Genomic DNA, 16,091 nt, shown 5'->3' on the forward strand with positions numbered 1-16,091 from the left:
AATGGAATCTTTGCAAAGCTTACCTAAAATGAACCCTATGGGCTAAGTTTTAATTTTGTGTTTCAGAAGTGAGGGAGCACCTCAAGACTGGTAACATGAGCTGGTAGGGATAGCATCTTGGACCATGCAGGGAGAGACTGGACAGATTCCAGGAGACAGGCATTTGATAAGCTTTCAGTTCAATCTGTGTGGCTTTTACAAAGGAAAAGCCTACCTTTAGAAAACTAGTTGAGTCCACAGCTTTCTTTTTCATTGACTAAATTTAGAAATAAACACCCCATCATAACAACTGAAACAAGAATGAAAACGGGTATCACATGAAGATAAAAGAAAAACTCAATGAAGGCGTGGTATCTGTTCACACTTCTTGAGCAAATAACCCTAGAGGAAATGAGAGATGGTCAACGTGAAAAATGACCCAACGTAGTAACCGTGCAAGACTATGCTCTTTGTGAAAACTACACCCACAGTCCTCAAATGTGACCTGTCCTGATTCAACTGTTATGGACATTCAAGGATCTTAAGTCAAGATGAGCTTTTATTAACTGACCCCAAATTAACTGAGCCACATACTGGGTGTTTCAAATTACTGAGATAAGCTTCTTGATCATTATTTGGTGAATGTCCCAGCCTCATGACTTGGATTTACCAAAAACTCTAGCTTTAGCCTTATTCCAATTTAGGATATCATGTGAGTTAAGCCCTACGGGGTGGATATTTTCCTGTGTAAAAGGTGACAGCAGGGGAAACTGAAGACGGGCATGTGATGAATGAAACACGGGTCAAGCTGCCCTTATCTGAAACGCTTGGGACCTAAGTGTTGCAGATTCTGAACCTTCTCAAATTTTGGATTAGTTTCATAAACATAATGAGATATCTTGGGGATGTGATCCAACTCAAAATACAAAATCCATGTATTTCATGTACACCTTATACATATAGCCTGAAGGTAACTTTATACAGGGTTTTAAATAATTTTAGGCACGAAATAAAATTTCATGGTATGAAATTTTCCACTTGTGGTTTCATGTTGGTGCTCAGAAAGTCGCAGATTTTGGAGCATTTCAGATTCAGCATAGGGATGCTCAACTTAGACATGTAGGTCTAAGCACAATCGGAAGAAAGGGAGCAAACTAAGAAAGCTCTTTTCAATTTTCTACTATTGTTCAGTAAACTACCTTTCTAAAACTGTTCAGTTTAAGATCCCTAACTCTAGCAAGTATTTTTTATCTATAGGTAACAAAAACAAACTTACCCTCTTCCCCATCCCACCGCCCCCCCCCAAAAAAATGCCAAGAGCCCTGTGGAATCTATTAAATGTCCCTCCTTACATTTAACAGATAAATGGTAAGACATTGAGAGCTGGCCTCTTGTTTGCAATCACAGAGTTAAGTAGTGCTGAGACACTAGAGACACTAAATCTAACTACTTGATTAAAACTCTTTGCACCACATACATTCAATGACTAGCATTTAACATCTACAATGTAACAGGAACTATTCCAATACAGGAAAGGGTTACAGCAGGTAACAAAACAAACGTAAGTCCCCACCCTCAGAACTAACATTTTAATGAACATGATTTTTTGTTGTTGCTTGATGAGTAGGATACCATTTACAATACAATGTTCAATGAGAATTGGTTCCTTTATACATCTAGGAAATTTAAATGAACTCAAATCAGTCAATTACAAAACCAAACATTCAGTGCTTGAAACATGTTTAAAAATTGTACTAAGCATTGCGATTCCAAAGAAAATTGAGGTATAGGCCTCTATCCCCAGATTCTGAACCACTGGGGAAAAGACGATGAATGTTAAAAATTAAATAAGAGAAGTTAACAGAACAGAGTGCCTTCAAGTGGAACACTAACATTGTTAGGACCATCTTTAAAAGATGAAAACCAACCAAGATTCTGAGCTTTAGTTAAGACTACATACTCCAATCAGTGCTCAGAAAAAAAGAAAATATTATTCTGTGCTGTCTGTTGTTAATTTTATACAATTACATTGTAGGTTTGAAGATTCCAGTGATTTACTTTCAACATTGCTTTCTGTATGTTATTTTTTAAAAAAGCCACTTATGCCATTCAAATATAATAGGATGAAACCAATATTTAAGTCTTCAATGTCAACAAATTTGTTTTATTAGTATTTATTTAATCCCTTACAACAGATCTACAAATAAATATGAGTGGAGAAGAGGCTGAGAACACTTAAGTAACTGGCCTATGCTGATTACTTGATACATAAGAATTTATTAATTATCAAATTTAAATAAAAGTCAGTTTGGAAAAAAGTAAGTTTTGGGATATATAATTTTACAAAAAGTTTCTTAGATTCAAGTCAATTAATATTCCACAGAAGAATTTAAGAGTATAAGGTACAATTACTTTTCTCTAAGAATATATTTTACACCAAAAATAATTATCCTATTGTACCTTAAAAAAAATACTCATATATTTAACCAATCTGCAAAACTATCTATAGCTATGAAGACAAAATATTTCTTAAAACAGTCATAATGTGAGTGCTATCTCCCTAAAATAAAATAAATCTTACAAAACATCCTTCTTTTCTCAATTTTTTTTCCAGGAAGCAAAAAAAAAAAAAAAAACTTCTCCAGAAGGTCAGGTTTGGGAGGCTGGTGTGGGGCCCAGTGTTAAAGCATTTGCCCAGCATGCTCAGGCCCTGATTGCCATACCCTGAGCTATAGAGTCAGCCAACCCTGGACGAGGATCTCCGAAACCATGAGTCCCAAATAAACTCTTTTTTCTCTACATTGTTCTTGTCAGGTCTTTTGGTCACTATGATGAAAAAGCTGACTAAAGTAGACAGCAAACTTACCCCTACACCTAATTTGCAGCCAAGAAATCAGCACAGCCTAGGGCAAAAAAAAAAAAAAGAAAAAGAAATAAAGAAGGGGATGTATAACCAGATCTACCCACCAGAGATATCTGGATCCCCCGACATGTTCTGATAGAATTAATCTTTGAATTTTTGAGTAATTTTCTTTTCAAAAACATCAGGGTCAAAAGTAAGAACCAAATATCTAAAATCTTTGTTTTCTAATAATCGCCATCTTATCTGAAGATCCCTACCAACATTAAAGAGCAAAAAAAAAAAAAAAAAGTTTGTTTTTTAATTGGCACAATAATTGTACATATTAAAGGGTAGAGTGTGATGTTTTGACACACATATATACACTGTAAAAAGATCAAATTGAGATTTCGCATATCCATCACCTCAAACCTTTACCATTTCTTTGTGGTAAGAACCTTTTAAATACTCTCTTCTAGGAAGATCAATAGGATTGAGGAAGGGGATAGAGAGGAAGGAAGGCATGGGGAAATAAGAGGGAATAAAAACTACCAAATCATGCCGTGTCCATGTAGGAATACACCACAATCAACCCTGAATATATAATTATCGTCAACTAATTAAAATAATAAAAAGAAAATTGGAAAAGGTTAGGAAGAAGAGAAGGGAAAGTCCTGGGGAATAAGACTGATCAAATTATGTTTTGTGCATGTACAAATATGGCATCACCTGCTATTATGCACAATTATAATGTACCAATAAAAATTTAAAAATTAAAAAAGATGAAACTTTATGCTTTTCACTCCTATATGCTGATGAGAGTAAAAAGCCTAAGAGACAGGCAGAGGACTGGGGAAAGAGAATGAAACAGGATAAGAGTCCCTTCTTCCCCATCTAATGGCTCCTAGTTGTGGCAGTGGATTTCTTAGTGAGCAGTCTAGGCTTTCCTCTAAAGCTAAGAGATGGCAAGGAAGGAAATGTGGCAAGAACCACCCCCCTACCACCACCACCATCTTACAATACTCAAAATGGAAACTGAAATTAAAACAGTGGTTAATGGTAAAAGAACTACACATTCATTTACTTCAGCAACAGTGTCTGTGGGTCAGGATCCCTTCTAGGTGTTATGGAGCTGGTGATCCACAAAGTGTCCCTGCCCTTGGGCAATCTGTATTCAAATGAAGAAAAACCACTCTAGTTTCTCAAAAAAAAAAAAAAAAAATGATCAGTAATACCTCTTATTTGAAATTGCTGATTGTCCCAGAGGTTACTGCAAGTCTAAAAGAAGAAAATGCTTGTTAGAGAATTATTGAAACTTCTAAAATATGGAATACTCACATTATTCCAACTAAGTATTTACACTATATTATGAATAAAGTTAAAATCATAATTTCTTATTTATGTAGTACATCTTTAAACAAACAAACAAACAAAAAAAAAAAAAAACAGTTTCACCATGTTTCCTGGCTGGTCTCAAACTTGCAATACTCCCGCCTCAGCCCCGCAAGTAGCGAGGATTACAGGAATTCACCACCGAGCCTAAGTGTTATTTCTATTGATCAACTATCATGGACAAAGAACTCTCTTAATTGGAAGCTAATAATTCTTCAATATGAAAGACTAAATACAAATTTCTCCCTGTTCTCTTCTGAAACCACACTACAGTGACACTTAATGCCAAATCTTATATCCACAAGGAAAACTGAATAGGAGAGAAGACAATATCAGATTAATACGTTAGAGGAAAAAAATAAACATTAAGTTAGAGATGTGGGCTTTAGCATTCTCTAAGGGCCAACAGTGAGGGAAACCAATACAGATGCAAGGTACCACAGAAGGTAATGAGTTCTATGGTGAAGCAAAAAAAACCCAGGAAGGGTGAATAATCTATCGCCCAGCTCCATCCCCTGCCCAAGCAACCGACCTTTCTTATAAGGAAGACAGGTTTCTGTACCTGAATGAACTGAAACAGAAAGCCATTAGATTTTAAGGCTATAAAACACAAATAAGCATACCTTTCAAAAAAAAAAAAACCTAATAAAATAACAGGAAGACTCAGTGAAAACCTGCATACTAGAAGTGAGGGCAGGACATAACATCTGTGCTGTTCACTGTTATATCCCCATTACCTACAATGGCACCTGCCACAAAGAAGGTAGCTAATAAACATGCAGCAAAAGCTCATATAATGAGTTATTATAATGTCCAAGAAAGTAGGACATCAAAGAAAATCAACAACAGAAAGCAAGAGAGAAAAATATAAAAAACATGGAGATCGATCCAGGAAATTTAATATCTGACCAACAGAAATATCTAGAAAGAATAGAGAAAACAGGGTAGCCCGGGGGTCTTATAAAGAAACAAGGTAATAATGTTTCCAAGTTGAAAGTAACACTAAATGCCTAACAAAAAGAGAAAGTGAAAGAAATTTATCATTTCAAAATACCAGGAATAAAGACAAGATTCTAGAACACTCATCTTGATTTAGATAGAAAGATTACAAAGAATCACAAACAAGAATGGCACTGGACTGACTCCAGTGACAATCCTGGAACTAAAAAAAAAAAAAAAAAGGAATATTACTTTGTAAATTCTGTAGAAAGTGGCTTTTAATGAAGAAATCTAAGCCTAGCCCAAAGAACAATCAGGTGTAAGGGTGAGGAGGAAATAAAAACATTTTCAGACAGACAAGGTGCTCAAAGCTCACCTCCCACATATTTTCTTTCCCTTCCTACTTCCCACAAAGAGCATGTAAAGAATGCATTCCACTAGGAGAAGGGAATATAAAGAAAAGGACATCTTTGTATCTAAGAATCAGGGGACACCACACTATGAAGGGGTCAGGTGAATTCCAGGAAAAAGCAAAAGGACACTCCACCCCACAACGGCTGTTGGGAAGCAAGAGCCCATTCCCAAGAGAAAAATACAACGGAGGACACAGAAGGAGCAGCAACAAAACTGAGCCCTAGGACCTTGGATCTACATGGTCTGTCTGGAGAGACTGGCAATAAATTAATGAAAAGAGATCCAAGAAAAAAAAAGTATCTTTTTCTAATTACCTAAAAAAAAAAAAGAGGAAAAACAAAGTATGAAAAAATATTGAAAGGCATGAATGCTTCTATCATAAATACTCATGTATTCTAAAAGTAGTAAACAGCTACATCAGGAGGATGTGCAGAGATAATGTATAAGGATAATGTTGAAAGGATTAACCTTCAAAATTCAAAGTCAAAAACCAATGGTTGATATTTAAACTTGAGAACTTCCACTAACAGCCATTAATTCTAATTCTACATTAGAATTAATTCAGAAGAGGTAAATGTGGGAGACCAACCTTACACGTGACTGAGTTACACTCCCTGGCTAGGTGCTAAGGCCCTCAGTTGCAGAAATGTGGCAGAACTTTTCCCACCCTTCTTTGGTGTGAGGGTCGGTGTCTCATGCATGGGTGTGTCTTGCTACAGCCCCATGGGTGGAGCTACGCTCACCTGTCCCTTTGTAATTTAACCCCTTGCCCTGTTTAGGATAGACTCTTCCATGGAAGTGCCTTGTGTGTGTCCCCTTCTCTTACTGTGCTCTTGGGTGTGTCCTACCCAGGTGTCAGTCAACCTGCTGACAGTGGACATCATGAAGATACTCAGCCCCCTGAAACCTGACCCCTTGCCTCATTTGAATAGCTTCTCCTCAATAAAAGGAGTCAGCTCAGGCTCTCTCTCTCTTTCTTCGGACCCTTAAGGTCAGAGAAGCCGTCACAGGACCCCAAAGAAAAAGGTATTTGTGTCTCTTGTGTGGTTATTTCATGCAGCCCAGTTAGCCCAGTTTAACTAGAGTGACCCCTGAGCCTTTTAGTCGAGAGAACAGAAACCCGGCAGGTAAACAAAAAAATCAAAACTAATAGCTGGGAAATAAAACAGGTATGGCAGGATGGGGACAGGAAGCTTCTACTTTTCTTATATACTCATAAGACTAATATTTTATAAACTGCAGGCATTATTTTATAAAATCTGTGTTTTTTTAAAAAAGATTTTTCATACAATAAACCTATTTTAGCCTATTATTTCTTGGCTAACCACAGGATTCTGAATATTTGAAGAAAAGCATTTAGTCTGATAGCAAAAGAGGTTCTATATTTATACAAATTTAGTAAAGGACTAATTTTGGTTTCAAAAACTAGTTCTCAAAACTCTTTAATCGGAAGTTTAAATAAATCATGCACAAAACCACAGCATGTCCATTCTGCTCTTGCCAACAAAAAGGAAAATTAGATTATCAGCATATAGTCTAAAATATCAAAAGTTTAATGTAAATAATAGTAAACGATAAGTGCTTAACAAAAGCCTCTCCTCTACTTTTTCAAAATCAACCATGTATGCAAATAAACTAAATTAGGGGTTGCCAAACTGGCCTGGGGTAGCCCAAATCCAGCCTGCTACTGTTTTTCTAATACTTACCAGCCAAAAAGAGTTTTACACTTAATGGGGGAAGGTATCTTTATATATATATATATATATAAAATCATGAAATTTATCAAATAGCATTCAAATTCCAGTGTTTATTTTTAAAAAAATTTTATTAGAACACAGGCTTGCTCATTAATGCTTATACCCATGGCTGCTTTCTGGTGATAACCAAGTTGAACAGTCATAATAGAGACTGTATGTCTGCAAAACCTAAGATATTTACTGTCTGAATCCTTCCAGAAAAAAAAGCTTATTGACCTGTAGGCTAAATGACTATAATTCTGAATTTCATTTGACTATTGTTTCAAATTATTAAGCCAAATTCATATATAAATGTGTGAATATGCTAAGTTCATGAATCAAGGGCTGCTTGAGTAAGAAGCCTTAGAGGCAGGTCTATGGGACTCTTGAAAAGTCCAGTGGAATTTAAAATTTTGCTTAGCATTTGAGGTAAGTGGGAACAGAATCAAATCTAGGGTATCCTGACAGTGAGATGGTTGCTCTAAGAGATAAGCACCTGGGGCCAAAGGTTTAACCCCAGCACACCTTTGTCCCTCCGCCACTCTTCGACTATCTGTTACTATTTCATTTTGTTAAAATTCAATAAAACATGCTCTTCAATCTTCAAACATGTCCTCCAAATGTTTAAGAGATCTACTGATATTCACTTACAACTGTGCCAATCCAGCAGGAGAGCATAATGGTTAAGGACAGAGTTTCTAGTGTCAGACTCTGACTGTTGCTCTGGTCCTGCAATTCTCTGAATGTCTCTAAACTTCACTCTTCTTACCTCTAAAGATGATCACAATACCTACTACACTTCAGGTGAGCATGGTTAGACTGAATGAAGGAAGTCAAGAACTTAAGGTACTATCACAGAATTAAGAGCTCAAGAAATGTTAGCTACACTTTGTTTCATGTTCAAATAGTTCATAAACATTCATTATCCTTGAAGAGCATCAGAGACAGTATTCCTAAACTTCAGTGTACCTAAGAGTACCCTCGTATACTTATTCTTTAATCTGGAGGGATGGAACCTGTACTTTCAAGTTCACTGTGATTTGGATACAGGTGGTCCATGGAATAGAAAACAGTGTTCCACAGAATAGAAACAGTGTTCCTAGATGATAAAACACATAGGGGAAGTTGAGAGACAAGCTAAAAACCTTACAATCACAACTTTAAGTGGTTGACTATATCAAAATCATAAGGAGCCGAGTAGTACTCATTCCTTAAGCTGTATTTTCCCTTTACAGGTGTCGTTGTTCTTTTACTTAAACCTTTTCTGGGCTCCACAAGTTAACTAATGTTATACACAAAGATTTTTTCCTAGTTTACGAAGGTTAGGACTTCCAGTTACACATCCAACTAAACACTGAAGTAATTCAGTAAGTTCCATACTCAGACCCCAACAGAATCCCAGTTTTCTATCTTAAAATTCAGCCATAAAACTATGTAATGAAGACTGACCCAGTTCACTTATTGGCATATGTGCAAAGAGAAAGAAAAAAACTGATGGAAAAAAATGTGTTCGTATGTTACAATACAAACTAAAACAAGCTAAAAAATAGCACAAAACTAGAGCCTATATTGAGAAACCCTGATGTGTGATCCTGGTGAAGGGAAATGCATGCAATACCTGCACCACAGGGTGAGTTTTTTTTCAACTCAAGTGTCTATTCCAAAACCAGCAACAAAAGCAGAGCTCAGAATGGCAAGAGTTGGAGAATGCAAATGCACACGTTCACAATACCTTGCTCCAGTCTAAAGCACAGGGAACGTCTGGCTGCTTCCATCTCAGGAGTCGGGTTATCTAGGACGTGTCTACACCACTGCAAAGGATTCAGGGATTTCTCTGATGAGGTGAATGTCTTTGAAGAGCCAACGTATAACCTTAAAAAAAGAAATCTACATTATAGGTATGATACAGGTATACAGAGAGTGCCTCTCTTCTGGGGAAAACAACAGGTATTCAACAGTTTCCATAGGAACACAACTCACATTTGAATACTTCCAATACCAAAACTCATTTTTAACAAGCAAATATCCCCAAATAGAAATGACTCTCTCCAAAGCCTGGTGAGTACTATTTCAAAAATAGATCTAGCAATTTTCCCCTTAACTGTGTTTCACAGAGTAGGAGATCAGGGTTTGGGGTACTGAACAGGCACCATGAGGATCTTACAGTATCATTTTACACATTTAGAAATGAACGTTGTCCAATTCTCCTGAAGCAGAATTGTATGTAAACCTGGGCTAATGGATATAAACATGACATGGGCCACAAGGCAAACTTTGGTTATGTTTTTAAAAAATAATAATAATAATAAGTCCAAACACAAGTTGGTTAATTCTCTGAACTCTAAATATTTCCGTCACCTCAAATGTACACTAAATTTGATATGTACTACTTCATTAAAACCAAAGAAATACCTTTAAAAGTTTTGGGCAATATTCATTTTCAGCATCTACACCATTACACAGTAACAGGTAGTATTATTTTTAATACTACCCAGAGGTACTACAAGTTACAATAAAGGTTTTCTCTCATTGACATAACTATGCTAAGGTAAACTTATATTTTTAGTGATAGGTTAAATAAAAAAGTTTAAATAACCAGCAGTTATTCAAAAAAAAGAGGAGAAAGTTACTTCCCTGCAATTGCTGGCTCTAGTAATTGACCTTGCTAAACTTAAGTTTATTCTAATTATAAATCTCATACAAGTAATACTCCCTCAAAGTAACTACAACTCTAATGAGCATTTATTCTTGAAATTATGTACTTTAATACTTTTACTACTCTGTACAGAACTTCTACCTTTTAGAGTAATTCATAAATTACTGATAGCAGGGGGATATATCATTCTTCAGTAATTTGCAGCTCAGGATGGGCAAACTCTGTAAAGGCCAGCTCATATGTCCAGCTTTGTGGACGAAATCCACCTTGTAATTATTCAACTCTGCCATCCCAGCACAAAAGTATCCTAGACCATATGTAAACTAATAAACATGGCTGAGTCCCTATAAACTTCACTTACAGATAAACTTCCCATCATTTTCACATTCTACATTTTTAAAATTTTCTCCATTATTTTAAAATGCAAAAATCTATATTTCCAGCCATACAAAACAGGCAACAGATCTTGATTTCCTCCAAGGACATAGTTTGCTGACAGGTGAAGATTCTAAAATATCTCTCTTTTAATCTAGTAAAGGGTAATTGCAATGTATTATTTTCCTTATAGTGTGGTCTACAGTCCTACCTCCATTAAGAGTACACAAATTAGCTACAAATTCATATTCCCGAGCTCCACCACAGCCCTACTATGACATAGGTCGGTTATAACTCCTGCTACCCTTCCTCACTAATGGACTCCCAACTTGTCCAGTACTGGGTACCTCACCTTAGTTCGAACAAAAGTCAGTGCAGGCTAGTTGTTCTCAATCTACTTTGATACTTCAAACACAAATCTCTGGGCCATACCCTGCCCCCAGGTTTCTGATTCAGTAAACCTGGAGTAGAGTCAAAGAATCTGAATATCTAATAAGCAAGCTAAGCCAATCACGGTAATTCACTGTTGCCCTTGGCCTAGTGACTGGTTCAGGCCCCAGTCCTGGATACAATCCCAGCTAAGAAAATCTGAGGGGAAATCATTTGATATGCTTGTGGGCAAAATTTTCCTTGTTAAATCTACGAAAGGTTTTTGGTAGATTCCTCCGGATTTTTTTTAACATGGTTAAGCCATCTGTGAATAAAGCCAGGTTTGCTTTCTTTCCAATCTCAATGTTTTATCTGTTGTCTGACTGCACTGGATAGAATCTCAGTGCAGTAGAAGAAAGCTGATATCCTTACTTTGTTCTACTATCAGGCACACTATCTAGTATGCTGATTTTTTTTTTTTAAATGGGGCCTTTAATCTGACTAAGGACATCTTCTTCTGTTCTGCAATTCATTGGGAATTGTTATTAAGAATGGATGCAAATGTTTTTTTCTTGGCTAAGTACTGAGATTATAATGATTTTTCCATTTTAGTTAATATGGTAAGTTATACTGATGCTTGAAATGTTAAACCAGATATACCAAATTTAAGAGTGAGAGTCTAAATACCATTCAGTTGTCTCTTCCCCTTAAATCGATCTATATAATTAAATCCTAATGAAAATCTAAGCAGGATTTTAATTTTTTTTTTTTTAATGTAGAAGCTGATCCTAAAATTTACACGAAAGGCAAAAAATCCTAGGATGGTCAAACTGTTTAAAAACAAAGTTGGAAAGCTGTCAGTAATTGAGTCTTATGACCAAGCTACGTAAGTACAGATTAGTATGGCAAAGATAAAGAGATCAATGGGGAAAGAATAAAATTCAGAGATAGACATAAATAGAAAACTGAATTTTAACACAGTACAAAGAGAATTCAAAGAAGAAAGGACAGCATTTTGAACAAATGGTGCTGGAACACAATGGATAATGGATGGCCATATTAAAAAAAATAAGTTTAAAGGAAACTCTGATCCATACTTCACACAACATCCAATTAACTCAAAATAGATGAGTCAAAAATGTAAAATTTGAAACTGTAAAACACTATTGTTGGAAACCATAGGTGGGCAACCATGTATGGTAGGCTTTGCCAACCAACATTTTTTAGATACAATTCTAACACTGAAAGCATGATCAGTGTTAGAATTGGACTTGTAAAAAAATGAAAACTTTGCTTTCTGAAAAACACTAAGAAAATGAAAGACAAATCAAACTGGGAAGAAAAAAATTGCAAATCGTGTCTGATGAAGAACATGTATATAGCATATGTAAGAAAATCTGCAAATTCAATACTCAATTTTAATCAAAGGCAAAAGATTTGACTGTGTTTCACCAAAGAAGATCTGTTGGTAGTAAACAGGATATGAAAACATGCTAATCATTTGAGAAATGCAAACTAAAACCATAATAAGATATTACTACACACCTCTTAGAATGGTTAAAATTAAAAAGACTGGCGATAGTAAGTTCTGAGGAACACATGGTACAGTTGAAATTTCTACTGCTGGTAGAAATGTAAAATGGTATAACCACTTTGGAAAAGAGTTTGGCAGCATGTTAAAAAGTTAACACACATTCACTCTCTGTTCCAGCCACTTGAGTCATTAACTATTTATTTACCCAAGAGAAATTTAGACTTATACATAATTATGCACAATAGTTTTATTCCTAACAACCAAAAATTGAAAACGACCCAATGCCCACCAAAAGATGGGGTGGATTGGGGCTGGAGTTGTGGCTCAGAGGTAGAGAGCTCGCCTACCATGCGTTGAGGCATTGGGTTTGATCCTCAGCACATAAAAATAAAATAAAAATATTGCATCCACCTATAACTAAAAAATATTTAAAAAAAAAAAAAGACGGGTAATAAACAAACCATGTTTCCATCCAGGCAATATAATAGCTCCCACACAAAAAAAAAGAAAAAAAAACTACTGACTTATGGAACAAAACTTCTAAAACCAGACTGAAATAAATCCATGAAGAATACATGCTGTATTATTTCATCAATATAAAAATGATAGAAAACACAAACTAGTCTTAGAGTTAAATAGAATTAGGAAGGAAGGAATACAAAGAGCCACAATCAATTTACGTGTTGAAGTATGTTCACTATCTTGATCACTGTGAAGGTTTCATGGATATATTCATATGACTGTTAAGTTGTACATTTTAAATATGTGCAGTTGATATACCAAGTATACTTCAGTAAAGCATTTAAAAAATGGTCACAAGGACTGGGAACTGATTCCCATCCCTCAGTATTCTTAAGATGAGAGACTCAGAGCTGCCATCTACCATATGTTCAAAGAGAGAGAAGCAGCAGCCACAGTCCTAACAGAAATGAGCCACTAATTAATCAACTGTGGTACTTCCTTATCTCTAGACTTAATCAATTTTGCTCCCTATTACCCACACAATGCATGTCTCTGAGCCACTGCTTATTCTCAAGTTTCACTCTGTTACCACCTGAAACTACTGTCTAAGGCACCACTGCCCATGATCTCCAGCATCATACAGGATTCCTGTAAATACGTTCTGTTGCAAGGAATCTTCTACCAACCATCTTGCCTCTGTGTTTCAAATATTACAATATTTTTTTCTAGTTACCCTCTCAATTACTGATAAACTGTACCAGTCAATGAGCTCCACCCACCTGTATCTTTAGATCAACTTCAATACCTCCTTTGGTTATGAATAGACAACCAATGATACCTAATATATGGAATACTCCTATTATATAAAGTGCTTAGGTTAAAAAATAACAAGAAAAAGAACACAGGAGAAAAAAAACCACAAGGGACAAATGAAAATATCAACACAACTATAACTGATATCATCTAAGAGAAAATATTGCATTCATACACACATACAAATATTTAAAAATAAACAGATTGTTCATTCTTAGAAAATGAAACTAATGTAGCAGAAGCAAAAATGTCAATAAATGAGTTTGAAATATCAAGTTGAAGAAGGGAGAAAATTCCCAGAGTTAAAGGCAGGTCATGGGATTCCAGAACAAAAGCACCTACAAATGTCCAGTATAAAAAACAGAAAGACCCATACCAAGGTATATCAAGACGTTCAAATACTAGGGATAAACAAAGCTGAAGAAAAAGTTACAAAGCTATTCATATTACAGTGACTTCAATAGCTAGAACATAATAAAAATTACTGCCAAAAAAATGCCTTCAAAAGTAAAATGACTGACTTAGATTTTCATACCCAACCCAACTACAAAATTTATGCAAGGGCAGACATTTTCAAATATGCAGAATCTCAAAATATGCTCGTCATGTGTGTCCGCTTTCTCAGAAAGCTATTCAGATTCCAATAGCTTTCATATTTCACTTATTTTAGGTAAAGATAAAGGATTTAAATAGGGAACCCAACATATGCGAGAAACTGAAGAAATTCCCATGACAACAGCACTAGGCACCCAGCCTAGTGAGCAAACACTAAAGATGGAAGAAACATGACTAAGAGTTTCAGAAGGGATACCACTACAAAATAAATTTCTGAAAGCACATTTAAGAGAAAAACAAACGCGTATGACTTTACTGATGAATTTTATGGTTCCACTGGAAGGTTTGAGAAAATAATTTGTGACAAAGAATTTTCAAAAGTAAAGAGAAAAGAGAGGAGACAAAAGAATTTGAGAAAATAAATGCAGCATATGTTTAACAGGACTCAACTAGTAACAGGTATTATTGTAATCCAGACATTCTATGATTAAAAGAAAATCTATAAAAGACATGATGAGGAGGGGGAAAGGCTAGAGCAGTTAGAGGGAGAAGGAAAGGGAGCTGTAGTCTTCATTTTCCATCAATTTCTACAGATGTATATGACTTTTTAAAGATAAATACTTTTGTTCATTTTTAAACAAATAGCAAAATTAGGATGAAGTGATACCTGTATGAAAGACTTGGAAGTAGGCAGGAACTTGGACTGCTGCCTTCTGAAACAAACCTTGCTAAAGGTGTTTGACCTTACATATCATGTCACGTATCATTTTGATAAAATTGAAGAAGCATCACACAAATGTATGGCATGAAGACAGAAGTGATCACCAACAGTGGAGTCTCCAAATAATATATCCATGAAAACCTACTATTTCTATGACAAGACTATGAACAGGATTTAAATAATTTTTAAAATGCAGAAAGTTAGAGCTCCTATAGCTATAAACTCCTTGAGTAGAATACATCTCCAAGATTAGAAAAGCAATGTAAAACCTGTATTTCCTGTATCTTTCCTAAACAATTCTAACCTTCTAAAAGATCATAAAAAATCACATTACTTGTTGTCTTTACCAACAGTAACATTTCTAAGATCCTATTTTGCCATTACTAGTGCACAGACCTCCTAGAGACTTACAAACTACTCTTGCAACATCAGTTTCCTTAACAGTATTGATGGTGAGTTGAAATCCAGCAATATTTGAAAACTTCAGAACTCTTCACATATTAGAAAACTATCACTTAAAATATTAGTGTAATTTTCTTTAACTTTTCTTCAGTAACTTCCAAAGCACATGCCTAGAAAGTGTCAAAAGTGTTATCCTGTTCAAAGAATCCCCTTCTTTTACACACATTTCACATTCTGGACCCCCAACTTGATATATGTGGTGACACTGAGAGATCAAAACTAATGTAAACCTACGTAATGATGCTGAATGTTTCAAACCAAGCATTACAATTGCCATTAAAGACAAAACAGAAACCTCAGTTATCCCCCCCCAAAAAAAAAATGTTTGGCTCTAAAGTTATCCTTCTGCAAATAATATAAAACCAATAGTACAGAAAGCAAAATATGTATTTGTAGACCTAACACTAAAAGGTGATTTGTGATCATTTTCAGCAAACAGTTTTAGGAGCCTTCAATCACCCCAACTTTTATTTTAAGGAAAGCTAAAATATCAGCACTGATGAGCACAACCAGTCTTGTTCACATAAACACATTCTGATTCCCTAGCTCCTGATGGGATCAAACTAGGCAGCCACTACAAAAACCTAACACAACTAGCTATTTAAAGGACACATGATGTCCAAATTTTAGTTGCTGAACTGTTCTACAGAAAATTTTCCCTCTACCCTGTCTCATCCCATGGGAAGAATCTAAACTTCTATTTCAGTGTCTCATTACAGGGTTTCAAAGTTACTTAAAATACACATATTCATATCTCTGTCAAGTCCATTTGTTCCTAACATTGTGCATTTTCAATGAGAATTGTCAGAAAGTGAAGCACCCTCTGGTCTTTTCACTAAAAATCA

The 16,091-nt window shown here is 35.5% G+C and overlaps 1 protein-coding gene across 2 annotated transcripts in view; it reads right to left on the reverse strand.

Annotated features, from left to right (window-relative positions):
• Slain1 (SLAIN motif family member 1) overlaps positions 1 to 16,091 on the reverse strand; it is a 56,798-nt gene that overhangs the window by 35,392 nt on the left and 5,315 nt on the right. For both annotated transcript variants that reach the window (XM_078015759.1, XM_078015758.1), the window contains exon 2: positions 9,032 to 9,171. In XM_078015759.1, the coding sequence (XP_077871885.1) occupies positions 9,032 to 9,171 (140 nt within the window). The remainder of the gene's footprint in view (positions 1 to 9,031; positions 9,172 to 16,091) is intronic.

Source organism: Ictidomys tridecemlineatus, chromosome 6 (assembly GCF_052094955.1).
Source record: "Ictidomys tridecemlineatus isolate mIctTri1 chromosome 6, mIctTri1.hap1, whole genome shotgun sequence".
Lineage (NCBI taxonomy): Eukaryota > Metazoa > Chordata > Mammalia > Rodentia > Sciuridae > Ictidomys > Ictidomys tridecemlineatus.